Below are 27,864 nucleotides of genomic sequence, written 5' to 3' on the forward strand. Positions count from 1 at the left end.
CCTCATGTTTTGTTTCTCTCATTTTTTCGAGTGCAATGCCTCATGTCAAAATCCAATCAACAATGGATGTATAAAACCAAGTATATTTGTTATTTTCTATAATCTGTTGCACTCAGACATGTCACAATACAGAAAAAAAATTGTCGCTTCTTCCATTTCATTGTGACTTTTGTAAACTGTAGAATGTGTTAGGTAAAAAATGGTTTTAGTTGCATAAACTTTCACATTGTGCAAATAGGTTTTGCATTGATTTACATAGAAATTTTGCTTGTGATGGAGGAATGAGGCCCAATACGTGGAATCATTTAAAAAAATATTAAAAACCAGGCTGCTCAGAATTAGATTTCAGGTTGCAGTAGTCTACTTAACTTTCTAGGGGTAAACAAAAACTGCTAGTGTGGATGGTTTGTAGTGGATGGTCTCGCTTTCTCTCTCAATCTGTCTCTTTGTCCTTTCTGTGTTCAGGCAGTGAGGAAGACGCCTCTCCTAAGGGGTCCTGATAACAGAGATGTGACAGTCACCTCACTAACAGGCCCTGAGTCAGCACCCATAGCTCCTGTGAGAGGATGTGTATCTGCAAAGACCTCCGTTTCGCTTCGAATTTCCCAAAGTGTGTGTGGGAGGAGAGACAGACAGAGTGAGAAAGAAAGAGGTCTGCGGGCTCTGGTTGGTAGCAGTCGCAGTAGATGCAGTAACGACGTGGTCATGATGGGTCCCTGCATGGCAGAGATAATTTACAATCCTCTAGTTGGGTTGATGATTATGTTTAGTCACACTTGTATTGATCTGTAAGTGTGATTTCAAGTGTTCTGTCCTGGTCCTCCACAGAGGTTGAATCCAATGAAGTCCAAAATCATTAACTCTGAATTTCCCCACTTCCACACAAGCAAAACAAAACAGCCACTAATACACCTTGAGTCATTACAACCGGACGACTGCAGTTGCATGCGACAGCTCCAGGTTGCTTCAAATCCTGTGTATGACAAAAGAGACAAAGCCTGAGATCAGATGTGCATTTTTAAAGAACAGATCTTAAAGGAATAGTTCACACAAAACTGAGAATTTTCTGCAAATGTACTCATCCTCAGATCAGTTTGTATTTTCATGGGAACATTTGGAGCACTTGCTCAGCAATGGATGCTTGCAATGGGTGCCGTCAGAATGAGAGTCCAAACAGCTGATAAAAACATCACAATAATCCACACCACTCCAGTCCATCAGTTAACATCTGGAGAAGACAGTTTCAGCTTTAGTCTTCTCCAGATGTTAACTGATGGACTGGAGTGGTGTGGATTATTGTGATGTATTTATCAGCTGTTTGGACTCTCATTCTGACGGCACCCATTCACTGCAGAGCATCCATTGCTGAGACACTGATGCAGAGACACATTTCTACAAATCTGATGAAGAAACACACTCATCTATATCTTGGATGGCCTGAGGGTCTCTTTCAATAACACAATAAATGTCACGATTCATGTAATGCTTGTATGTGCTTTTATGTACTCATCACTATAATGCACTTATCATTACATCATGTAGTGACTCATAAACCCCTAAAACAATAGTTTAGTCTCAGTCAAGCTCTAAACTGGACCTTTTGGAATAGATTATGACATTTTCCTCAAAACACTTTTCAACACGAGAACAGAAAGAATAGAAGGAAGCAGAAAAGATCCTTCACTCACCTCCGCAGGAGATGTCACAGACATCAAGGCCAAAGAATGAAGGCAAGAGAGAAGAATAAAAAGAGAAATAAAAACTGAAAGAAAGAAAGAAAGAAAGAAAGAAAGAAAGAAAGAAAGAAAGAAAGAAAGAAAGAAAGAAAGAAAGAAAGAAAGAAAGAAAGATTAGATAAATATATTTATTATGTTACAGCCAGGACATAGAAAAATGCTCAACATCCATATCACAACAAAAAATGGGAGATATTAAAGGAATCATTTTCAGTACAGTGTAAATCATTTTGCCAACAGCAATTGAGATATAATCGGTCTTACCTTCTCCTCTAGATCTTTAATCTGTCTCCTCTGAATGTCAGTCTTGTCCTCCAGGTCTCTGATCCTCTGCATTGAGAGAAACACGCGTCACAGATTTTTTATTGTGTAATTGCTACAAACAGGTTTGAGAAAGCTGAAATCATTGATTACGACACAGTACAATTACAGTGCTTATTAATATAAAACCTCATTTATAAATACAGTCTAAGACCACTAGTTAAATCCCCAGAAGATTAACATAAATATAATATAAATCTGACATTAAAATGGAAAAATGTACATTGGTTTTACAATAGTATGTCCCAACAATCTGCTGCCCTGTTCTGTAGATAAATCAAATCGCCAGTCGAAGTACTGTACATCACACAGAACCAACAAACATAAATAGTCTTGTATATAGTTTTTTATTACACACATCAACTATATTTCATATCTTTTATAGTGTTTTGTATTAGTTACCAGATCATTGGTACATTTTACTCAGTTGAGCGTGTAGGAATTGGTATTACAATCCCTTAGAATAATCTACATTTTGCTAACATCTTGAGTGGAGAGTAGGGGTAGTCACTTCATTGGGGTCATCAGGTGGGCACCCTCCTTCCTCTGTGTTTCGATGATAGGCCCACGACACCTCCAAAGGGCTCAACAGCAACACTTGGCATCCCAGGTGTAGCGTCCTTGGGAAAGACTGGTTTTGCAGACGATGAGGATATGCTTTAGAATTGCTGGGGTTCGACAAAGAGGATATTATGGATCTTCTCCAATCCATTGGTTTAGGTTCTTGGGTGTAGCGAGAACATCATAGGTGGCTCTGATAATGAAGCTCAATCTGCTTCCTTCCATCTCCCAAAGATACTTCCAGGTGAGTTTATGTTACTCCAGATTTTCCCAAGTAGTCCACTGTCCCTGTTTGGACTGCGAGACAGCCTTTGTGCATCTCTCTGCCTCCTCTTGCTGCCGGACCTCGGCTGCTATCAGTTTCCTCCTAAAAGTCAAAGTCGTGACGTATTGTCAAGTATGGTGACCCATACTCGAAATTGGTGCTCTGCGTTTAACCCATCCAAGTGCACACACACAGCAGTGAGTAGTGAACAAATGCACACACACACACACACCGTGAACACACACCCGGAGCAGTGGGCATTTATGCTGCAGCGCCCGGGGAGCAGTTGGGGGTTCGGTGTCTTGCTCAAGGGCACCTCAGTCGTGGTATTGAGGGTGGAGAGAGCGCTGTACATTCACTCCCCCCACCTACAATCCCTGCCGGCCGGGGACTCGAACCCGCAACCTTTCGATTACGAGTCCGACTCTCTAACCATTAGGCCACGACATGGCCTCAGTCGGGGTCCACTTGCTCCCAGTTGCCAATCTGGGAGCAGCCGCTTGTATTATAGCATCTTGCGACTCAGTCAGGGTCATGTCCAGTCTCACTTTGGTGCACTTGTACTCTTCAATGAGGCTAGAGACAGGCAGTTCCAGGGCACTTTTCCCATGCAGGCCGATGTTGATGAGGCATCGCGGGAGTCCAAGCCACTTCTTGATGTAAGAACTGAATGTTCTCTCCAGCTTCTCGATTTTGGTAATGGGGATCTCATAGACTGTTAGAGGCCACATTAGACGAGGGAGCAATCCGAATTGCAGGCACCACAGTTTCAGCTTGCCAGGAAGCAATGTGTTATTTATACTCTCAAGGGCTTTAATGGTTTCTTCCCTCAGTTGGTCACACTGATCTGAGTCCTTGAGGCTTGCATTGTACCATCGCCCTAAGCTCTTGACCGGCATCTCCAGCACCGTTGGAATGGGTGTTTCATCGATGTGGAATCTCTGGTCTATGAGTTTCCCTCAGACAATGGATATGCTTCTAGATTTACTGGGTTTTATCTTCATATGCGCCCATGTTATGCTGGCATGAAGCTTTGCCAGCAGACGTTTGGTACATGCAATGGTTGAGGTCAGGGTGGTCATGTCATCCATGTAGGCACAAATAGGAGGAAGCTCAAATGATCAATTCCATTGCCATGGTAAAGGCTAGGGGGGAGATGGTACAACCTGCCATGATTCCCACTTCCAATGATTGCCACGATGTTGTGTGCTCAGATCTTTGAAGTAGTTTCTGACCAGATGTGTAATGGTATTTTGGCACTTGGAAGAACTCAAAGGCCGTCCATAGGAGAGAATGGGGGACGGATCCAAACGCATATGTGACTAAATACATTTTATTTGATAATTGTTTTGAGTGTACAGTTGAGTGTGAAAATATGCAAATAGGTGCAGATATTTTAATTTATACAGACAAAAGTAAGATGAAATATTGATAGCTTGTAATGTAAATAAATTATTTTTATTATTTTATTTTTTAATATAACAACATTTACATAAGATGTATATTAATATCAGTTTTCACTCTGTATCTCCCAATAATATGTCTTAGTAAGATGATATATAATGCTCAGTTTTAAGATCTACAGCTTTTAATGTGGGGGCAAAATATATAATGCAATGAAATACAATGATGATTGAGAGATGAACAAATAAATGTTCATCAAAAGCATGTTGAATCACATTTGATACATTTCAGCCATGCCGTTTGTCACCTGTCTTCAGTGTTGGGGCAATACAAGTAACGCAAGTTACATAATCAGATGACTTTTCCAAGTACTGTAAATAGTATAGTAACACATAATATTTTTATTTACAAGAAAATATCTGAGCTTGTTTTGAAAAATTAGTTTTCCCATTTTTTTTCCCATGTTGAAAGAAATTAATTTTTTTATATTTAAAACAAATAAGCAAGCCCAGCCCAAATGAGAAAAAGTAACGCAAAAGTAACAATGCATTACTTTCCATAAAAAGTAACATAATTAGTTACCTTTTTAGAGAGTAATGCAATATTATAATGCATTACTTTTAAAAGTAACTTTCCCAAACATTACCCATCTTAACATTATTATTATTATTTTTTTTATAAAAATATGATTTTTTAAAATTCTTCCATCATTAGGATGCCTTCTCTGGCCTGTCTCCTTGGGAATATGACATATAAATGACAAAATCTCTTTAATTACTTTATCCTACATGAAACACATACTACATGCATAAAATTATGTTAAAAACGCTGAGCATTTGTTGAGATGTGAAGGGTACCTGATGGGCCTGATGGAGCAGCTCCATCCTCTCCTGCAGCACCTGACAGTCATATTCTCGGCTCTTACGCAGCATCTGTCTGCGCAGTTTCTCCACGGCCGAGCGTAACTCGTCCTTCTGCAGCTCGTCCAGAGGTTCTCCGTATTTGATGACTTTATCCTGCTGCAGTGCGTTGTACAGGGTCGCCTCCAGCTCCTGGATTTGCTGTTGTACACACACACACACACACACACACGTTTGTTTTTGGGAATTGTTGGGACATTCCATAAGCGTAATGGTTTTAATACTGTGCAAACCATATTTTCTATCGTCCTACACCTAAACCTACCCCTAACAGGAAACTTTCTGCATTTTTACTTTCTCAAAAAAACTCACTCTGTATGATTTATAAGCCTTTTGAAATATGGGGACATGGGGAAATGTCCTCATAAATCACCTTCTCCTTGTAATACTTATGTCATTATACAAATTTGTGTCCTCATATGTCACAAAAACGCGCGCACACACATACACACACATGTTTTTTGGCTAGTCTGGTTCACAGTTAAGAGAAAATTTATTGCCGAAATACTTGTGTAAGCAATAAATTGAAGAAAATCTAAGAACAAATTGATGCCTACCGATGCCTAAAAAAAATTACTGAATTATGTGAAGTTCAAAAAGACAAACTAATCTTGCCTCTGTAGTGAAAATCCAGTAGACTACCAAATTACAGTGTTTTTTCAATTGCTTCCACACAAAATCTTTACTTGTCACACAATTTCAGAAAGCTGACGCTCAAACAGCAGAAGCACACACCAAATCTGCAAAACCATACACTGATTCTCTGCCTTTGACTCAATTTCAATTTCATAAAACACTTTTTGCAAAACACAACACACAATTCTCTTCGTAACACACACAAATCTATCAGGAATTAATATTATGGCAAAGGTGTTTGCAAATGTTTGCTTTTCAGATGTGTTTGTGATATTTTGAATGCAGTGCTTCATTTTGCAAGAGACGTGAGGCATTTTGCTTTTTGTGTGTGCAATTCTTAGATTTGTGTGTACAGTTTTGAAAAAATGAGGCAAAGTTTTGAAAATGTGTTTAAGCAGCTGAAAAAAAAAAGTAAAAGATCAAACAAAAGCAATAAAACAACTACATCATCAGAAAAGTTTACTGCTTTGGCTATATAAAAAAAAAAATTAACTATGAAATAATGCAAAATAACAGAATTAAGACATAGCATTTTCTAAAAGAGAACATCACAGTAATTTCTTATCTGAAGTTAAAAAGGAGATGTTTTTTACCATATAGGCCTGGTCCAGCGCCTGCTTCCTGTAGTCCAGCTCCTCCTCCAGATAACCCTTCTGTTTGCAGAACATCTCCTGCAAACCACCAGACATGATGGAGATGACATCAAGACATCAGTAAATGCTTTCCCTCAGACTCACGCTGGCCTTCTTTAATTAATGCATCTATCTTGCATTGCATCTCACAAATGACATCTGCGTAATAATTTAAGCTTCTAACACATCCAATACAGCGTAAATCACCTCATTATACTGTGAAACACAAATGCTCTCTCTCTCTCATTTCATTCTGTTATTGACTGTATTTAAAATCAAACCAGAGGACTTTAGTATTAATAGAAGGCCTACATTGATATTGTTAAAGTGTTTGTCTTGTTGCCAGAATGATTGTTCTGTACACTGTAATGGATAATAAACAGGTAAGATATATGATTTCTGCTCAGATCTATATATTTTATGGCCCTGTCTTAAATTTACGAGGTGAAAAGCTGTTTTAACATGTCTGTTTTGATTGAACGTGTTTGTTCGTCTTGTCTCAAAGCTGCCTGCTACGAATTCAAACCAGTATTTTGTGTTTAATTGTTTACTTGCACTGCCGTTCAAGGTTTGGGATCAGATATAAAATAGATGTATTTATCACTTTTTATCAATCCTTGCTGAATAAAAGTGTTAATTTCTTTCAAAAAACAAAGAAAAAAATGCACTGACCCCAAACTTTTGAACAGAAGTGTACATTACAAAAGATTTCTAGGAAAAGCATCTGGCAAATGCATAGTATGGAGAGCTGGACTTTAGATATCTAATCTCAAATATAAGTGCTTTCTTTAAGGCTTTGTTGTAATTAAATAAGATCAAAATTATTCTAAAATGTGTTCAGAATTTTGATTACAAATAATGTGTAAAGATAGGGCTTGTAGTTTGTACCATCTCCAGCTCCAGGTCCATCATCTTCTGATGCAGAGCTGCTTCTGTGCCTTCGATCTGCTGGATCCACTAAATCACAACACAACACACATGCTGGTTACTGACAACATCTGTCTACATCGCAAATAACCATTACGAGTGAGAAACGTGTGTGAAATAAATATAGTATATATTAGTACTGTGAGTGGCGCCCTTGTTTCTAATATAATGACTAGTGTTATAGTCAAGAGACCACATCAACTGAGACCAAGTCAAGACCAAGACCAGAGAGCACTTCAAATGCTTGATAAATAATAAAAACAAAAAGTCATTTCATGACACTAATGTTTTAAATGTAAAATTATCAATATGAAACTAAAACTTGAAGCATGCGGTTGATTCATTCAATAATGAAACACTGATGTGTGTTGCTTTGGATTTGTTTAGAGCTATTATCATTGGTGAAACAGCAAAAACTTGTGCTTAAACTTGTGCTTAAACTGTCTAAGTCACTTAATATGAACTTCTTGTTTATTGAGCGTGAGATAAATCAATATCATGTTTGCAATCAAGCTTATTTTTGTGAAAACATAACTCTTGCTCTGATGATATTACTAAACGTTATAAGCCTAACATAAAAACAAGATCTCATGCAAAGTACTTTTTTTACCAATATCTTTAATTTTGTGGGCAATTGTATTCTTTTTTGTGACCTTTTTTACACAATCCTCTCTTAAGTACTGACCCGGCACAACAGTATCAAAAGAAATAAGTTCCTAAGTGCATCTGAAGCAAAATACAATAGTTACTGACAAAAAAGAGATAAGTTACTGATTGCATTTGAATACAGATTGTTTCAAATCAGCTTTACAGTGTTTGACAAGAAAATTGTGATTCAACGATGCAAAATAAATTTAATTCTTCTGTAAAAGACAATAGAGAATAGTCATTATTCTGTTGCAATGCATTGGCAAATTAGTGATATCACCACAGTTGTGGTCTTGAAACAAAAATCAGACAGAGACAAGCCCGAGTACAAATGCAATCAATAATGAGACAAGGCTGAGACCTTCAAAAAATAACATAATATTTACATAAAATGCATATTAATATCAGTTTTCACTCTTTATCTCCCATTAATTTGTCTTACTAAGATGATATATTATGACAGCTACAGCTTTTAATGTGGGGGGCAAAACATATAGGTCTTATGCAATGAACAAATAAACTTGCCTAAAACACATGTTGTATCATATTTGATACATCTGTTACCCGTCTGTACACATGAACACAACTAAATAAAAATTAAATTAAATAAACATACTAATATGTAGGGGTGTAACGATACATGTATTCGTATTGAACCATTCAGTATGAGGCTTTGGTGTTCGGTACGCATTACAAACTGAATGATTCGATTCATTGGACTAATTTGGAAAATAAAAGAGCTTAAAGTGTGTGAAATATAATGTTCTCAGTGCCACTGCGCTCAACAAGGCAGCTCAAACGACATAACAGGCAGCGTGCGGTCTGCCCCGTGATAGCCTCCTCTTGCTGGCGTGCGTCGAAAGACGATGATCTTGTATCGACGATAGCCAGAGGTATTGTCAAAAACTTGGGCCTTCATGGTTTAAAACAGAAATATTTCCAACATTACGCCGTAGCCAATTACCCCCGAACCGAACCGTGACACCACTGTGTCATATCGAACCGAACCGTGAATTTTGTGACCCGTTACACCCCTACTATATATGTCGGTAACATTTTAGAATAGGGAACACTTATTCACTATCAACTATGACTTTTCTCTCAATAAATTCCTAATTTGCTGCTTATTAATAGTTATAAAGGTAGTTGTTAAGTTTAGGTATTGGGTAGAATAAGGTCATGTAGAATAAGGCATTAATATGTGCTTAATTACTACTAATAAATGGCTAATATTCTAGTAATATGCATGCTAATAAGCAACTAGTTAAGAGACCCTAAAATAAAGTGTTACCTATATGTCTTGAGTATACAACACTAGTAATAATTCAGACGTGCCTTTCATTGTTCAAAACACTTTTTGGGCCTCGTTAGAATGCATATCTTATACAGTATATACAGTGCCCTCCACTAATATTTGGCACCTTTGGTAAATATGAGCAAAGGTGGCTGTGGAAATAAATCTGCAGTGTTTATCCTTTGGATCTTTCATTAAAAACAAATCACAAAATTCTAACCGTTTAGAATTTTACTTCAATGAAAGGTTCGAATTTTTGTGAATTTTTTTCACAGCCGCCTTTATTAGTTGAGGGCACTGTAATATCTCATACAGTAAATAACTTGAGCCAGCCACGTACCTTCTCAGCGAGCGACAGCACGGTACTGGCTTGAATAATGGCCACCTGCTCCTCATTCCTCAGGTTCTGCGTAAAACCGTAAATACACACTGAGTCTCAGGTCTGTATTATTAACATTAAACACTACAACACAAAATCACATGACTAGATTATTACACAAGTCTGTGACGTACCCCGTTATCCCCGAGTATATCCAGCAGCTTGATGAGGTCTGGTATACACACGTCCTGTTGAGAGCAGAGGATAGCAGATCTGGGTCACGACTTCTCACTCTTACTGAAAGCAAGTGAGAGTTTATGACTTGATATTTACCTTCACGCCCTCCTTTATACAGTAGATCTGCAGCGCGCTCACTCCCTCAGAGAAAGGATGGATTTGAAGGTTAAACGGAGGCGATCTCCTCTCACGCTCCTGACAGATCACATCAAACACACATTACACACTCACACCGACAGCATTACTCCAACTGTGTCTTCAACAAACTATTTCATTAAAGCAGGCTGCTTCCTTAAAGCGTAGTTTTTATATATCTGTACTTCCACCACTAGATGGATCTGAGAATGAGAGACAAAGAGAGGTTTTGAGCATTTTGGTAGGATTGTGCACATGCGTGTTTACTGAATGATTTATTGTAGAATCAACTAGCCTCAAGGACATACATTTAATAAGACACCATGCCAAAAACAAGCAGTGGCGTCCCTGTAAAGTATATTTCATTGGGCCTCCTTGGGCAAAATCACAGTCCAGGGTTGGAAAATCAGATTTGTGGCCGGTTGCACCAGCTTTGCATAAAAAGGCATTAGGTTACAACTTATGCTCTACTAAATATGTGCATATTTATAACTCGATGATGATGATGACATATACACTCGTTAACATTTTAAAAGAAAAATCATTATATAAAATAACGACTTATTATTAGCTCTTCTTTGTATCTCACAATTTAGACTTTTTTCTTGTAATTCTGAGTTTATATATCACAATTCAGACTTTAAAAAAAAGAATTGTCAGATATAAATTAGCAATTCTGAAAAGAAAAGTCATAAGTTGCAATTAACTTTTTAATTTTTTTACTTCATGAAGGGAAAAAAATGTGAGATGTAAACTCACATAAAAAAAGATACAAACTTTGACTTTTTTTTACTCAGAATTCTGACTTTGCGAGTTTACATCTCGCAGTTCCTCTCAAAAAAATATTTATTAGAATTGTGAGATAAAAAGCCACAATTACCTTTAAAAAAAATTATTGTGTGTCAAAAAAAACACGCTTTCCCTGGTTTCTGAATGTTTTATATATAAAATTTAAATATAAAATGTATTATTAAAATGAATTATTACATGAATTAATGAATAAATATTATATTCCAGTGGAACAGTATTTTTACCGTAAGTTAAGTTAGAATCGACTTGAACAGGATAAACTGAAACCTGAAGGCTGTTATGGATCACTGAGAGTAAATGTGACCCTGGAGCACAAAAGCAGTTTTAAGTCTCTGGGGTATATTTGTAGCAATAGCTGATAATACATTGTATGGGTCAAAATTATTGATTTTTCTTTTATTAAGATATTAAGTATAGATCGTGTTCCATGAAGATATTTTGTACATTTCTTACCATAAATATATCAAAACTTAATTTTTGATTAGTAATATGCATTGCTAAGAACTTCATTTGAACAACTTTAAAGGTGATTTTCTCAATATTTAGATTTTTTTGCTCCTTCAGATTCCAGATTTTCAAATAGTTGCATCTCAGCCAAATATTGTCCTAACAAACCATACATCAATGGAAAGCCTCTTACTAGTCTTTTACTAAGCCTCTAGTGTGCACTTTACGCTCCAGTTTAAGTAAGAGCTTACGGACCTACCCTCACCAGCATTAAACTGCTCTGTTTCAATTAGCTGAACAGATGCCTCCAACCAGGAATAATGGTTAAAGTAAATGTGTGGAGCGGCTGGATGCATCTGGGTCATGATGAGTACTTGCTATATCTTAAGAACGAATCAAGTTACAAAATTAAGTTTTGAGTTAAGGTGCGGTCACGTCACAAAATATGCATGGGAAACCGCACAGCTGTAAATGCAATTGCACATTTACTCACAAACTTGTATGAACTAGTATGACCTTTGTCCAAGTTTAACACTGGTAAGAACTTCATGTCAAAATCTTAAGTTAGAACGTATGGTGCAGCCAGCAGTGATCTGTGGACAGAAATAGAGATCAAACCTCGAGCTCAAGGATGCGAAACTCCAGGAGTTCATTCTGATCTCTAGAGTCCTGTAGTTCCTGCTGCAGCTTTCCGTTTTCATTCTCCAGCTTGTCAACCTGGAAAAAATACATCAGAAGAAACGTCATCCAACTGAGAGGGTTTATAAAAGACTTTCACTGTTGGTGCTTTTTTTGTCCTATACTAACCTGCCTGCAATTAACAGCCATTACTCCAGTCTTCAGTGTCACACGATCCTCCAGAAATCATTCTAATATGACGATTTGCTGCTCAAGAAACATTTATGATTATTATCAATGTTGAAAACAGTTGTGCTGCGTAATATTGTTGTGGAAACTGTTATACAGTATATGTTTTCAGGATTCTTTGAAGAACAGAAAGTACAAAAGAAAAGCATTTATTTAACAGAAATCTTTTGTAACATTATCAAACTATTGAATGATAATGTATCACAGTTTCCACAAAAATATGAAGCAGCACAACTGTTTTCAACATTGATAATAATCAGAAACGTCTCTTGAGTAAATCAGCATATTAGAATGATTTCTGAAGGATCATGTGACACTGAAGACTGGAGTAATGATGCTGAAAATACAGCTTTGATCCCAAGAATAAATTATATTTTACTATATATTCACGTAGAAAACAGCTATTTTAAATTGTAAAAATATTTCACATTATTACTGTTTTTACTGTATTTTAAATCAAATAAATACAGCATTAATGGGCAGAAGAGACTTCTTTAAAAAATAATAATAAAATAAATAAAACATTAATAAAATTGTAATTATTCTAAACTCTTTACCAATAGTGTACATAGAAAAATAGTGATACAATGTATTTATTTTAAGTTAAGTTATTACATTGTACCTACACTTACTGTACCTATAAGTACCTGCATGCACTGTAACTAAATGCATAATTACACTATTGATCATAAATATAAACTTGCCCCAGATGAGAAAAAGTAATGCAATGCATTACTTTCCATAAAAAGAAATTACGTAACACAATTAGTTAGTTTTTTTAGGGAGTAACACAATATTGTAATGCATTACTTTCAAAAGTAACTTTCCCCAACACTTTCGCTCACCTTCTCCAGCAGCTCCTGATTGCGCCTGAGGAACAGTTGCTTCTCTTCCACCCATCTGGAGTCCTGTGAGTAAGAGAGAAAACGATGTGCATTAGACATACATGCCATACTGTGGCTTTATGAGCAGATACTCGTGAAATCTGTTCATAAGCATGGAGAAACACTCAGTGAGATAAATGCCACACTAGATACTGCAGTCAGAGCGTGCAATTTTGCATGCACTAATATCAATAGTAGTAAAAGACGTTTACCTGTCCTTTTAAAGCGACCTCTTTTTCCAGGTCTTCGATTTTAGCTTTATACCTTTGAGCATCTGCCAGGAGCTGCTCATGAGCCTGCAAAGACAACAAAACTATCACATATAACAGTATTTAACTTTAGAGGCTTATGTTTGTGAACATTTGGAGAGCAAATTATCATTGTCATGTTGGTCACACTTTAGTTTGAGGTCCAATTCTCACTATTAACTAACTATTAACCTAGACGTTTGCCTCAATAAACTCCTAATTTGCTGTTTATTAATAGTTATTAAGGTAGTTGTTAGTTTAGGTATGAGGTGGATTCAGGGATCTAAAATATGATCATGCAGAATAAGACTTTAAAGCGTGCTTTATAAGTAATTATAAACAGCCAATATGCTAGTAATATTTATGCTAGTTAATAGTGAGAATTGTTCTCTAAACTAAAGTGTTTTGCCATTTAGTTTTCAACAATCTGTATATATTCTGTATCTGTATATATAATATTAATGCACCGGGCTCTTGTTGGAACCCTAGTTCATCAGACGTATTGATCTTGACAAATAATAATAAGGGTCTTCAGGAGTCCTCTATAGGACCGACAGTATATATATACTGTATTTTAATTTCCTGCATGTTTCTGTATGTTGGTTGCACATGATTTAGAACTGTCTGACAAGAGGTTTTCAAATATTTATAATTTTGTAATTCTGACAAAACTGCTTATTTTTCTAAGAAATGATAATTAAAGAACATTCTAAACTAAGTTTTTCTTTTAATGAGGATCAGTGTTATTTGAATATAATTAACATATTTTTGTTAATATTTTGAATGTTTTTATTTGCATAATTTTTCACTTAAAATTACTTTAAAGTTTTAGTAATTTTGTTGTGTGTTCTTGTCTTTTTTATAGTTTTTTTTATTTTTTATATGTCTATACAGTATTTATTATTGTTTTTTGTTTGTTTGTTTGTTTTTTAGTACTTCATCTTATAAGAGCTAAAATAAAATTGTCAGAGTCTGTGTCTCATTATTGTCTTAGTCGTCCCGGTGTGACCTAGTTTCTGTCTCCGCTTTGATTCACCTGTGTCTCGTTAATTATCCTCATATGCCTCCCTATTTAAGTTCTAGTCTTTCCAGTTTTCTCTTGTCCGGTATTGTATACGTCGATGTTCTACGTGTGTCACCTACCTGCCTGTTGATTTACCTTTATGTGGATTTATTAAATACTATTTGACTTCATCATCTTCTTAGTGCATGTTTACTCAACACCGTAGTGTGACAAAAATAAGCTTATTTTTTAGATTTTATTTATTTTATTTGCTTTTTAGTTAACAATAATAACCATGATGAGGATTTTTCTTTGATTCTGACAGTTCGTTTATCAGGACAGTTGATTAAAAAGATTGAAAACAGATTAAAAACATGGTAATCATAGAAAAAGGTGCATTCATATTATATGTCCAAATTGCATTTTTGAAAGAGTTACTAAATCTGGGCAAAAAAGAGAGTCTTGTACCTGATTTCTGTAATGTAAATGGGTAAGCAGTTGCACACAAACAGTATTTGAGGAATACCTTAGCCTCCATTTCAGCGTCCAGCACACCTCCTTTCTGCTCCTGCAGCAGGGCATAGGCTCTCTGAAGAGCCTGATATTCCCGTGTCAACTGCTTAAAGCGCAATTCAGACTCTTCAGCCGCCAAACCCTTTGAGAATAAAAAAAGAGAAAGAATGAACATGAACAGCATAAAACACAGGAATCCTGACTGAGAAATGAAAGAAATCCACAGTCAATCTTCCTAAATGCTCACCTCAGCTAAATCTTCATCTGGTGTAGCCGGAGTTCGGTCCATGCGCACGGAAGCCACCGAGGAAGTTTCTGAATCCATAGACTCTTCATCATACCCATAGAATGTGTCTACAACAATATGCCTCTGCGCGGGAGAATAACAAGAACAATTCTAGGTAAATATGGACTTTTTTTTCCAAGAGTGAGTTTCTTTTTTGTAAAGATATATTTATTGGGAATATCCCTCTACTGCATGCATTTTGATGGTACTTGATAAAAAGTTATTCCACATAATTTTTTGGTTTGTTTGGGAACATTTTATTGATAAAAAAAAAATTAACCCCCCCTCACTCCCCCATCCCACAATATTTTTCCGTTGCCTCGGGGTAATGTTGGTCAACAATGGTGCAGAATCACAGAGAAAATTCTCCATTCACATATCATAAGACAATGTTCAGAGAGCAATTCAAAATCACAAATCTGTCAAAATGTCAAGAAATCATTAAGTGAAAAGCGAAAAACACCTGAAACACATAGATATATTGCATTTGATACAGACGTAGGGTTGTGTCGTGGTGCGAGGCTGGGAAACTCCGGTCCTGGAGAGCCACTGTCCTGCAGAGTTTAGCTCCAACCCTAATCAAATACACCTGCCAGTAGCTTTCTAGTGATCTTAAATACATTCATTAGCTTGTTCTGATGTGTTTGATTAGGGTTGGAGCTAACTCTGCAGGACAGTGGCCCTCCAGGACCGGAGTTTCCCAGCCAGGGTGTAGTGTGTCGTGTCATATCATGTACTTCATGGAATGAGATTTGACTCTGTTAAACTTCAAGAAGCACTTCTTCTCTGCTATGAAACAGAGGTGCACATTACACTTTTTGCACATCACTTTGGGTGTTCCTTTGCACCCAGGAACCTTGCATCTTCCCTTTTTGTCGCACATAATGTAAAATCCTAGTTAGGGATTGGAGCTGTGGACACATGCTTCCTTACCCCTTATTGCGTAACGTTGCCCTGAGGCAACGAAAAGAAAAACTGAATTTCTGAACATGCTAAATAAATTTAAAAAATCATAAAACCTGAAAAAAATTATCTACACCTTCATACACACACATACACACATTTTTATGTACAGTTCATGTAATTTTAAATAAGATTACTAAAGCAAATAATCTTGCCTTCTTTTCACACCATGTGCTCCTGTGACCATGTATCAGAACAGGACGTCCCACCTTCAAATGGAGCTTGATAGTGACTCCCACACCTTATTGGACTATTCTTTGATACTTTTCAAACATTTTAATTGGTTGCAATCATTTAAAAAAACATGCACTTAACATGGGGCATATGAAAAACTTTCCATTGCTTGAGGGCAACACTATGCAGTAGAGGGATATACATAAAATGATGTAGTATGCAAAAGTACTAAGAATATCAGAATATTCCCTTTTTTTAACAGTTAGCAAAAAAGGGGGGAAAAAAATACAATGAACACCCACCCACACATGGTATAATTGTCTCAAATGTCTGTCAAAACATTTGTCAAACCAATGTTAAATAAAGGTAGAGTTACAATAATTAATGATAATAATAAATGAAAACAATAATGTCCAGAGATGAAGCAAGAAAATAAGAGAAAGGAAAAATACACATAACAATTAACTGGTCAATCATTAAAGCCTAACAAAGGTAGTGCATCAAGAAAAGGGGCCCAAATATAGTCAAAGTCTGTGAGTTTTTGCAACAGAATATAGTATTTTCTCAGGGGTACTATAAGATACAAGCTGATTAATCCAGTGTTTTCGCTCTGAGGGGTTCTCAGATTTCCAGTTTTTAAGTATGCATTTTTTAGCTGCAGTGCTTGCAAGCAAAGTAGAATAGCCTTCATGATAAGTCATGCGAAGTGAACTGATATCACCTAGTATCCAAATTTTAGGATCAGAATCAATATGATTCTTTGATATTTCAGAAATTGACAAAAAACTGTGACTTTGCCTCAACAGATCAGGTGGTTGATAACTGCACTAATTTGCAGACTGATCTCATTGCACAGCGTCTAAAATATTATTTTAGTCATTATGAAACACCTGCGCCAAAGTGTGTCATCAGAATGATTTGGTATAATCGAGTTTATATAAATATTTCACATTTGCAGTTAGATTAATGTGCATTATGCTTTGCATAATTATAAAATGTATTTTAGAGTTAATCTTCATGCATATTTGTACATATAATGTCTTAGGGAAAGAAATGGCACCCATTCAGTGGAATGACTCATTATTACCTCCCTGTTCCCAAACATCAGGCATCCGAATACAAGATAATATGACAGCGTCTGTTATTGAGTATTTCGTCTGCATGCAAATTATTTATTATGTCGGAAAAAAGAGTGACTGGCTTCTCCATTTGCAGCAACTTACTGATATTTTGTGCCAGTTTTCCAGAAAGTGAAGATTTGGTTCTCTTGAACACATGGGATGGAAACTATGCTTTATTCATGAATGTTTTATGTTTTTCCGCACAAGTTCAATTCCCAACTTTGGATGGAAACATAGCTATCTGAGAAAATCACACACTCACCTTTATAGGTCTGCTTCGTTTATGCCTCTTCTTTCTCAAGAGTTTTTCTCTATCCTGAAACATGCATAAGAAAGATATGATAGATGGGTGTTTGTTGCTCACTGCTGTGACTCCTGGCTGATGTTTTTAAGAAGTACTCACTCGTGTCAGATCATCAATCATGCTCTGCTGCTCGAGAACCTGCAGCTTGAGGAACTCAATCTCTTGATCGTCGGTGGCCTGATCCAGATCATTCAGAGACTTGAGTTTCTTCAGTGGAGGATGGGAGGTAATCTTCTCCTTCTAAATACAACAAAACAGTACCAATACAACAGCATTGAAAAAAAAAAACTGGTGACAATTTTGACAAATAACCACAAAGAAATGGCAGGTAACACATTGAATTAAACCTTACATTTCAAAGTAGAAAAACTGAAATTGTCTTCTAAAATGTACTACAAAAATCTTTTTAACTTTGAAAAATCATTTTTTTACAGTGAGGATCCAGCCATTTCCACCTGCAGAAAGCAGTATTCGGTATTTTATTTACAATAAATGTTTTTATACATTTTGTAGTGATGGCGTCAGCAGTATATTTATCCAATCCCACAATTTACTTTATATAAAATATTTACTTCTCCTTAGATTATCCAAGATGTAGATGAGTTTGTTTCTTCATCAGATTTGGAGAAATATAGCATTGCATCACTTGCTCAGCAATGGATGCTCTGCAGTGAATGGGTGCCGTCAGAATGAGAGTCCAAACAACTGATAAAACATTACAACAAATAATGTGGATTACTTGTGGATTATTGTGATGTTTTTATCAGATGTTTGGACTCTCATTCTGACGGCACCCATTCACTGCAGATGATCCACTGCTGAGCAAGTGTTTGTTTTTCTCAAAAATCTGATGAAGAAATAAACTCATCTACATCTTGGATGACTTGAGGGGAGTAAATGTTCAACTAATTGTCATTTTTGGTTGAACTATTCCTTTAAGAACCGATCCAGGTGCCCGAGTCAGCACAGTAATGAAATGAATCTGGGTAGTTTGCTAGATTGTGGTACTTTACTACCAAACGCTAAGAACAAGTCTTCAAGATGGGGAATTGTGCCATGCACCCAATTAATTAATTGTGAATTGTGAACTGTCCATCTGAGATTGTGAATTAACATTCAAAAATATTTAGATTGTAACATTTAGCTGTATGAACATTTATCCCAAATAACCCCAGTGTTTAGTGCTAAATACACATGTAAAACTGCTTCGAAACAATATGTCACTATGTGATCTTAAAACAAAACACCCATCTAATTTTTTTGAAATTGTCAGCATTACAGCAACTAACAGAGACTTGAAAGAACGTGCATTCAAAGTTCAGCTGCTTGACTACAATAACATTACACTATCTGCTCAAATCATCACGTTTGTCATGAGATTAAAATATACGTTTAGGGGCAACACTGAGATGCCTTTCTGTGCTTTGTTAGCATTCGGTAGATTTAGATTTAATCACACATTAAACCTGCACTTTAAAATGCAGATGAAATTTGGAGAGATAAAGAGGAACCCACCATCTCCAGGTTCTCCTTGGTTATGGATTTCAGTTTATCCTCCATCCTCTGAAGGGAGTGGCTGAGTTCATCATTTTTCCTATTTAATAATTTGTTCTTCTCCAGTAAGGGCTTGCACTGTTTCTCTGCTTCTCGACCACGCTTCAACTGAGAGGAGCAAATCAGGCTTAATTATTCATAAACAAAAGACACAAAAAGAGAAATGTTTCCAAGACATAAAAGAACATGCATGCTGAGGATTTTATAGTCCTGTAAAATCCAACATTCATTCCACAGTTGGCACTGCTTTTTATCCTTCACTGCGACACTGAGTATCCAGGAAGCATTTATGCAAACAACATCAATGACACTGAAACATACCAGCTCATTTCTTTCATCCACTAAGATTGAATTGCGGTCCTCCAGCTTACGAATGGTGGCTTTGAGTTCATTAATGCGTTTCTGGTTCCTTCTCATGTCCTAAAACACATAACACCAGATATATCTGTAGCACACATACACATGTACTGTACATTGCATAATAAAGGAAAATGTATGCACTAATATAAAATGCTTATGGGATTAACCCATATTTACACAGGGAACTGAGAGTTTATAGCCTTTTCTTAAAGCTGGCAGAGTATCGCGTAAATGCATTAGTGTTTGTGCGTGTTACTGAGTGTGAAAGAGCACCTGCTTCAAGTCAAGTTAAAAAGTTGCATCACAAGAAGGGACCTAAATATTTGTGACCCTGGACCACAAAACCAGTCATAAGGGTAAATTTTTCGAAATTGAGATTTATACACCACCTGAAAGCTGTATAAATCATCTTTCCATTGATGTATGGTTTGTTAGGAGAGGACAATATTTGTCTGAGATACAGCTATTTGAAAATCTGGAATCTGAGGGAGCAAAAAAATCAAAATATTGAGAAAATCTCCTTTAAAGTTGTTCAAATTAAGTTCTTAGCAATGCATATTACTAATCAAAAAGTTTTGATATATTTACTGTAGGAAACTTACAAAATATCTTCATGGAACATGATCTTTACTTAATATCCTAATGATTTTTGGCATAAAAGAAAAATGTATAATTTTGAGCCATACAATGTATTGTTGGCTATATTGCTACAAATATACCCCAGCGACTTAAGACTGCTTTTGTGCTCACATTTAGATTAACTTCTCAATTGTTTACTCTTACACAGAAATGTGTTCTTTTAACAGCAATAATTTTTTTCTGATATCATTTTTGAAATGTCTACTATATATTTAAGACTGCACTACACTACAAGAACATGAGCATCTGTGGATTCAACACGTCTAGTTTCTTTACCGGACTCCCACAATGCTCTGCTCCGTCTCCAGCGCGGCCGGGGATCTCTCTTTTGGGGCTTCCCACGTTGCACTCTGCCTCTTTTACCAAAAAAAGCTGCTCATCAAGCGCATCCTTCTGTAGCTGCAACTTCTGCAAGAAGCCTGTCGCTGTTTCCAGCTCTTTCTCCAGCGAGAAAATCGACCGGTCCTTCGCCTTGATCTCATCCACCTGCACAAAGTTCATACTGCATTAACCCACAGAGGCAGGGTTTGGCTTTTCAAGTTTTGCAAATAGTGCCTAACCATAACTATACTGCAAAAAAGTTCATAATTTTAATAGTAAAAGACTGTAAAAACACGGCAGTAAAACATGGCAATTAGTTCATGTAAATGTTCTTTATACGGTGAAAAACTAATAGATTTAATAGAAAAATTTATGTAATTTTAGTTTTTTTTTTTTTTGTGGATGCTCTGCAGTGAATGGGTGCCGTCAGAATGAGAGTCCAAACAGCTGATAAAAACATCACAATAATCCACACCACTCCAGTCCATCAGTTAACATCTGGAGAAGACAAAAGCTCAAACAAATCCAGCATTAAGACATTGTTAACTATAAACTGTTGCTTCTGAAAAAAATTAGTAAATATCTTCTATCCATAATATTGATTTCTCAGTGAAGTGGTCTGATCTGAATCAGGAGAGAAATCTGCACATATCAAGCACCGTTTACAAGTCAAAACAGTCCAAAATAGCTCTAAACAAATATGTGGACTTTTTCACTGAAGCAATATTATGGACTCGTATTTTTACTAGAAGCAACCGTTTAAAGTTATAAACATCTTAATGCTGGATGTGTTTCAGCTTTTGTCTTCTCCAGATGTTAACTGATGGACTGGAGTGTTGTGGATTATTGTGATGTTTTTATCAGCTGTTTGGACTCTCATTCTGACGGCACCCATTCACTGCAGAGCATCGAATGGAAGCTCCAGTGAAGAAACAAACTCAACTACATCTCAGTACTTTTGCAGCAAATATTCATTTATGGATAAACTACTTTATGGTGGTTGTCAGTATCCGGGTTTGTTGCTAAGGTGTTGCTATGCAGTTGCTAGGGTACCACTTGGGTACCCGGGGTTGTTGCTAAGGCGTTGCTATGTGGTTGCTAAGGTACCCGGGTGGTTGCTAAGGTGTTGCTATGCGGTTGCTAAGGTACCCGGGTGGTTGCTAGGGTGTTGCTAAGTGGTTGCTAATGTACCCGGATCGGTTGCTAGGGTGTTGCTATGTGGTTGCTAGGGTACATGGGGTGGTTGCTAAGGTGTTGCTATGCAGTTGCTAGGATACCCAGGTTGGTTGCTAAGGTGTTGCTATGCGTTTGCTAAGGTACCCGGGGTGGTTGCTAGGGTGTTGCTATTCGGTTGCTATGTACCCGGGGTGGTTAAACATTAAAAAACTGTTCATATGCACTCAATTTAACTTTGCACTATATTCTTCTACATGTTCTTTGATAAGTCGCTGGTGTCCTTTAACTTAAAAGGTTGAAAGAAGTGCAAATAAAGAAGTTTAAGAGGACACTGCAGTGAGCTGGCTGGGGCACCAAGTGATTAAGATAATGATTAGACCAAATATTTTTCATGTTTTGTATATATATATTATTTTGCTGGAAGAGTTGCAGATGCATAGAAAATGAACAGTTAATGATACAATATATACAGAGAGAATATAAAATATATGAATGCATAATATAAAGAATTGCGATTGGGTCAGGTCCCAGTGTATTTGCCCCCTACCCCCCAGTTAGAGTCGAGCATATTAAATTCACAAAATAGACAGGCAGCATCAGCTTAGCAGTTGTGCGAAACGTAAATTAAACAAAAAAAAAGAGAAAATATCTCTACAGTGCGACTGAAAAGTACTGTATGCAACTATCAAAAAATATTTAGGAGCACCTGTGTGACTAACCCAATCAGCACAGGATATTTGTGTTTGCGCTGAGGGGAGCTTTAAAGATTTCAACTTGCGTGTTTTTGCAGCGTTGAGTAATTTATCGCAGACATACGTTGATTCCTTGAATGCAATGTTAATCAGAATCCACTCACTGCTCAAAATGACTGGAGTTTTGTTCAGTGCTGAGTTCTGCAAGCTCACAGATCCTCTCGTTATAACAAACAAAGTGTAGACAGGGTGTAAATAAAAGATTTGTTGTGCAGTGTAGAGAGCTTCATTGATTATAATGGAGCTTTGTGAGATCACGATAAACTGGAGTGACAGCTTTTAAAGATTATTAAGGGAGTTTGCAAATGTGATATTAAATTAATACAACAGTTCAATAAACAATTTAATATTAAGTGATGTACATTGTATGACTTTAATAATATTCTGATTTTGCTCTATTTCGTCAACGACTTTTAAATGAATCTAGTGAGTCAGTGATTCAATTACCCATTCATAAAGACAGTCACTTGCTTCGTTCCTGAATGAATCAGCCGTTCAAACGAATCAATTGAATGAATGATTCAGTGATAAAATCAGTGACTTGTCGCCACCTGCTGGCAGTTTTATTTTTATTTCAGTTATTTAAATAATTTCAATCAAACAATAGTTTTATATTAAAAATTGTATATTTAAAACATTAATCTCACACCATTGTTATGAATTTACACCATCCATCTAACCTCTAAGCCCCTGTAAATGTCTGTAAATGTACCTACATGCCACTCTGTGTTCTTCTGTGCCACCTTTGTAGTGGAAACTATTTTGTTAATATTGATTTCTTTTGATTGGTAACTTAATTTTCTTATTCTACCTGTTCTTGTTCTATTTTTTTTTTTATTCGAAATTTTGGAAAAGCTTATAAATATAGATTTTTGAATTTGACATAATGACATACTTTTAATAAAATTTGAAAAAAATGCCATTACAAAAAATTTAAATAAAAAATGCCCCTGTAAATCACTTTAAGGAGTCAAATATTACCTTGTAATGGGAATCCTGAATTTTTGACAGTGCTCTTAAATTTTTTAGATTTGGTTGGCACTTCAAATGTGGTCACCCTAGGGTACTACACTGTATTAATCCGGGTCTACATTGGAACTACATTGTTTGGCGGAAGTATAATGGGTTTTTTTAATGTAACACTTTATTTGCTCTGTTTTATTTTGTGAAACCTTACTACGTAAATGGAATAACAATTTTATAAAAGCAATAAGCCCCAAGAAGCCGTGGTTTACAGTGAATTTATAACAGCTAAGGGGAGTTGTGCCTAAAACCCCCCCCAGCTGTTATAAATTCACTGTAAATCATTGCTTTATTATTTGACATTTCCACATTAAGAATAAAAACGCTGTCTTACCAATCGGCGAATATCTCGCTCACAGTCCCACTTGATCTTGGAAATTTGCTCCTGGTGCGCTTGATGTTCAGTGCGCAGGTCACCAGCCTTCATCTTGTCGGCTATAATCATAGTATTCAGTGCTTCATCTGTCTGCCGTTTGGTGGATTTTAGCTCGGCTATTTCTTGCAGCAGCTTTACGCGCTCCTGGTCAAAGAAGCGGCGGGCTTCCTCTCGGGCCTCGAGCGTTAGCGCAGTGCGCACTTTCTCGCCGCTGCCGTCGCGCAGCGCACTGAGTGCAGTCCGCAAACGCTGGATCTCTCCTTCTTTAATCTTAGTGGTGCGCGCCAACTCCTGCTCATGCTGCCGTGTTAGCGATTCCCGCAGAGCTGCGAGCTCCTTTAGCTTCTCCTCGTGCCAGCGAGCCCGCTGCTCCGTCAGCGCCGCCGTGTGCCGATGCTGCTCCTGCTCGCGGATGCGCTTGCCTTCCTGCACCTTTTCTCGCTCCAACTTGGTCACCTGCAGAAATAAGTTGATGAGCGAGGCTTGTGGTAATATTGCATTTATCCCATATCTGTTCTAGGTGGACAAGTGCAGGGTTAACAATTCAGTTTGGCACTCCAGAAATCAGTAGCCTACCTACAATGGCTCATCTCTTAAACCAGAGTTACCCAAACGTTTTATTTGAAGGGTCAAAAATTAAACTTGATGGAGGGCTATGGTCCAAAAAGTAGATGTTGCATTATATACAACTTAATATAACACCATTTATTAAATTGTCAAAAATGTAATGTAAAAATTTAAATTTCAATAATTTTTTTTTCAATTTCAATTTCAAATTTTAAAAAGTCTCTTCTGCTCATCAAGGCTGCATTTATTTGATACAGTAAAACAGTAATATTGTGAAATATTATTACAATTTTAGTCAACGCTGAATTTTCAGCATCATTACTCCAGTCTTCAGTTTCACATGATCCTTCAGAAATCATTATAATATACTGATTTATTATCAATGTTGAAACCATTTGTGCTACTTAATATTTCTGGAACCTGTTTTTTCTCATTTATTCTAAATAGACATATTTTCTTACAATATAAGCCTTTACTATCACTTTTTATCAATTTACAAAACACTGTTCTTTTTCATTTTTAATTTATCAAAGAATCCTGAAACAAGTATCACAGGTTCCAAAACGATTATTAAGCAGCACAGCTGTTTCCAACACTGATAATAAAGCAGTATATTATAATGATTTCTGAAGGATCATGGGACACTGAAGACTGGAGTAATGACGCTGAAAATACAGCTGCAGATCACAGAAATAAATTACATTTGAGGTATATTAAAATAGAAAACCATTATTTTAAATTGTAATAATATTTTAATATCATTTTTTTGTGGATTTATTATCAAATGAGCACAAGAGACTTATGACGGTTATGAAAGTTCATTGTAAAGGTGCTATACAATCAATTCAAGAGAATTTGTTTTATCCTTGCCTTTCAGAAGCACCAGGTAAATCTGTGCATGCTGTTGGCCTACCTTGCATTTTTCTTGATGCAGTTCAATTTGAATATCGGTTAATTTCGACCTGAGATCTTCATTGGCTGCCTGTAAGGCAGAGATGAGTGCTTCAGGCTTCTCGCCCTTGGCGCGGCCTTTCTTTGCCATTGGGTCAGATGTAGGGGTTCCTCAAACACTCTTAATATCCATCACTTCAAGTAACACTGACATGTCCAGTTCCGTCTTTTCCTCATTATCCTTGTAGTGAGAAAACCTGTGGGAATATACAGAAAACACACATTTCATTACTATTTACAGTAAGGGTAAAGACAAATCACTTTGGAAACTTAAATTGTCATGCTATGACTTCAGCCTTATGTGTCTTTTTGTTAAAATCACAGATTTCACCTTTTCTTATTATAGGATATGAAAATCTATAATAAAATATGAATAACAAATAACTAGGATAAATAATAATATTCATTTTTACATATAATTATTTCATATGAATTCAGGTTGATTGGGACAGTCATTTCAATGGCCAAAATCGATCCTGATCTAAAAAAGAGTGAAATAAACATAAAACAGTTCAGTGTGTATTACCAGAATATGATTTACTGTATATATTGAAGAGCATGATGACATATTTCATGTGAGCTCTGTTGCATTCAGTGCCTACAAAGCTATGGCTCTGAAAACAATAATAGTGTCATTTCAAAATCAGCTGTGATTATGTCACATTATGCAAAACCGTATTACGTGTGTGTACATGTTCAGGACATTTACACTCTAAATAAATCTGGGTTATTTTTTAAACCCAAATGCTGGGTTCAGCCTGTTGGGTCATTTTATTGGATTATTTTTAATATTTTTACCCAGGTGCTCGGTAGTTTTTCTGTAACTAAGTTGCTGGGTCATTTTTAACACTGGGTTATTTTTTTTTTCAGATTTCAGCACGAGAATTAGAGCTATTTCGGTAAAAAGCAATTACAGAGAACATTTGAATACACTTAAATTACAATGCTACTTTTAAATGTTACATTTGTATGTCTAAAATGCTTAAACAGGTATAAATGGATGTAATATTGTAAACCACACTCTAATAAATGCTGGGTTAAATACAACCCAATGCTCCTAAGTATTGGACAGAACACATGCTGGGTTGTTTTTAAATATTTAACCCATCCTTCTGGGCAGTAACCCAACCGCTGGGTCTAAACAACCCAATCACTGGGGTCGTCCATATTTTACCCAGCATTGCTGTTTTCACCCAAATAAATTCAATTTGTTTTGTATTTTGTCCATGTGTTCTTGCTTAATAATAAATGTGCATCTTTTGATTATTGCTGTTGCCTATAGTAATTCTGTGTGTGATTTATAATTTCCAGCCCATTTTAAATCAGAAATATAATACAATAGTTGATTTAAATAAAACAACCCAGCAAGCTGGGTAAAACATTTAACCCTACCAGCCAGGTCAAAATAACCCAGCATGTGTTCTGTCCAATATTTACCCAGCGCTGGGTTGCCAAATAACCCGAGTTGGGTTGTTTTTAACCCAGCATTTTTTAGTGTGTGAGAACATTATTTGACATTACAGTAACACTTTAGTTTAGGGACCAATTCTCTATTATAGATCAGTGATTAGCATGCATATTACTAGCACATTAACTGTTCATTAGTACTTATAAAGCACATATTAATGCATTAGGAGTTGTTCATACAGAGTGTGTCTAAAAACACGGGATGCAGCGCTCAGGAATGGTTTTAATAAAAGTGCAGGGCAGAATGCCTACTCCATCATGTTGCCAAATAACAGTTGCCATGCCAACTTGCTTCTGTAAATACAGTAAAAGCTTGGAGCGCTTGCCCCGCCTCTGGGCTCTTCTGATTGGTCCACTGTTTTGGAACTGACATTGATGGGCAGCGCTGCGTGTAAAAGTTGAAATTCTTTTAAAAGTTAAAAGTAGTGCACTGGAATGGAAACACAGACCCTTATTCTGCATGATCATATTTTAGATGTATTAATCCTAAACTTAACAACTACCTTACTAACTATTAATACGCAGCAAATTAGGAGTTTGCGTGGACCAAAAATTAACAGAATTCTCTTGTGGTACATTTAAATGCACTGCATTGTTAGTACCAATAAAAAAAACAACAAGTAAAAGTATGTTTTAATTGAGTTTATTTTCTAAACTCCCCTCCTTACACGGGAAATTACAAGCGGTTTCATAGCAAAAATGCCTGAATAAAAAACTATCTAGTGCTATTAATCATAAACCACTGTTTCTTGGCCCAGCATTCAATTATTAAGTATGAAGAACAATCAACTTACACAAGATACTGACAGCACAGGCTCGAGTTTTCTTGACAACACATGCAGCAAACCGCTCACCCACACACACATGCTGTGTCACACCAGCACTCAGATACTAAAATTGGGCTGCTGACTGTACTAAACTACAGTGTTTAACCATGCTTCACAGCCATGCACACTGCAACCGTCTTCTACAGTCAGACATATAAACTCAAGAAGACCTTCATTACATAAACAGCATTATGAT

General features: G+C 36.5%; 1 protein-coding gene across 1 annotated transcript in view; it reads right to left on the bottom strand.

The window, feature by feature from the left end:
• Positions 1-1,688: 1,688 nt before the first annotated feature.
• The window catches only part of LOC306856425 (janus kinase and microtubule-interacting protein 2-like), a 32,754-nt gene continuing 6,578 nt past the window's right edge, over positions 1,689-27,864 (bottom strand). Inside the window, exons 2-21 of the mRNA XM_079395710.1 lie at positions 25,337-25,571; positions 23,815-24,312; positions 20,485-20,694; positions 19,531-19,629; positions 19,171-19,317; positions 17,755-17,895; positions 17,614-17,667; positions 15,055-15,177; positions 14,821-14,949; positions 13,256-13,339; positions 13,005-13,067; positions 11,911-12,009; positions 9,997-10,095; positions 9,858-9,911; positions 9,685-9,750; positions 7,364-7,432; positions 6,437-6,514; positions 5,145-5,348; positions 2,001-2,066; positions 1,689-1,762 (exon numbers count right to left, since the gene is read on the bottom strand). Of these exons, the coding sequence (XP_079251836.1) occupies positions 1,712-1,762; positions 2,001-2,066; positions 5,145-5,348; positions 6,437-6,514; positions 7,364-7,432; positions 9,685-9,750; positions 9,858-9,911; positions 9,997-10,095; positions 11,911-12,009; positions 13,005-13,067; positions 13,256-13,339; positions 14,821-14,949; positions 15,055-15,177; positions 17,614-17,667; positions 17,755-17,895; positions 19,171-19,317; positions 19,531-19,629; positions 20,485-20,694; positions 23,815-24,312; positions 25,337-25,465 (2,463 nt within the window). The 5' untranslated portion in view covers positions 25,466-25,571 and the 3' untranslated portion in view covers positions 1,689-1,711. The remainder of the gene's footprint in view (positions 1,763-2,000; positions 2,067-5,144; positions 5,349-6,436; positions 6,515-7,363; positions 7,433-9,684; positions 9,751-9,857; positions 9,912-9,996; positions 10,096-11,910; positions 12,010-13,004; positions 13,068-13,255; positions 13,340-14,820; positions 14,950-15,054; positions 15,178-17,613; positions 17,668-17,754; positions 17,896-19,170; positions 19,318-19,530; positions 19,630-20,484; positions 20,695-23,814; positions 24,313-25,336; positions 25,572-27,864) is intronic.

This window comes from Barbus barbus, assembly GCF_936440315.1.
Source record: "Barbus barbus genome assembly, chromosome: 36".
Lineage (NCBI taxonomy): Eukaryota > Metazoa > Chordata > Actinopteri > Cypriniformes > Cyprinidae > Barbus > Barbus barbus.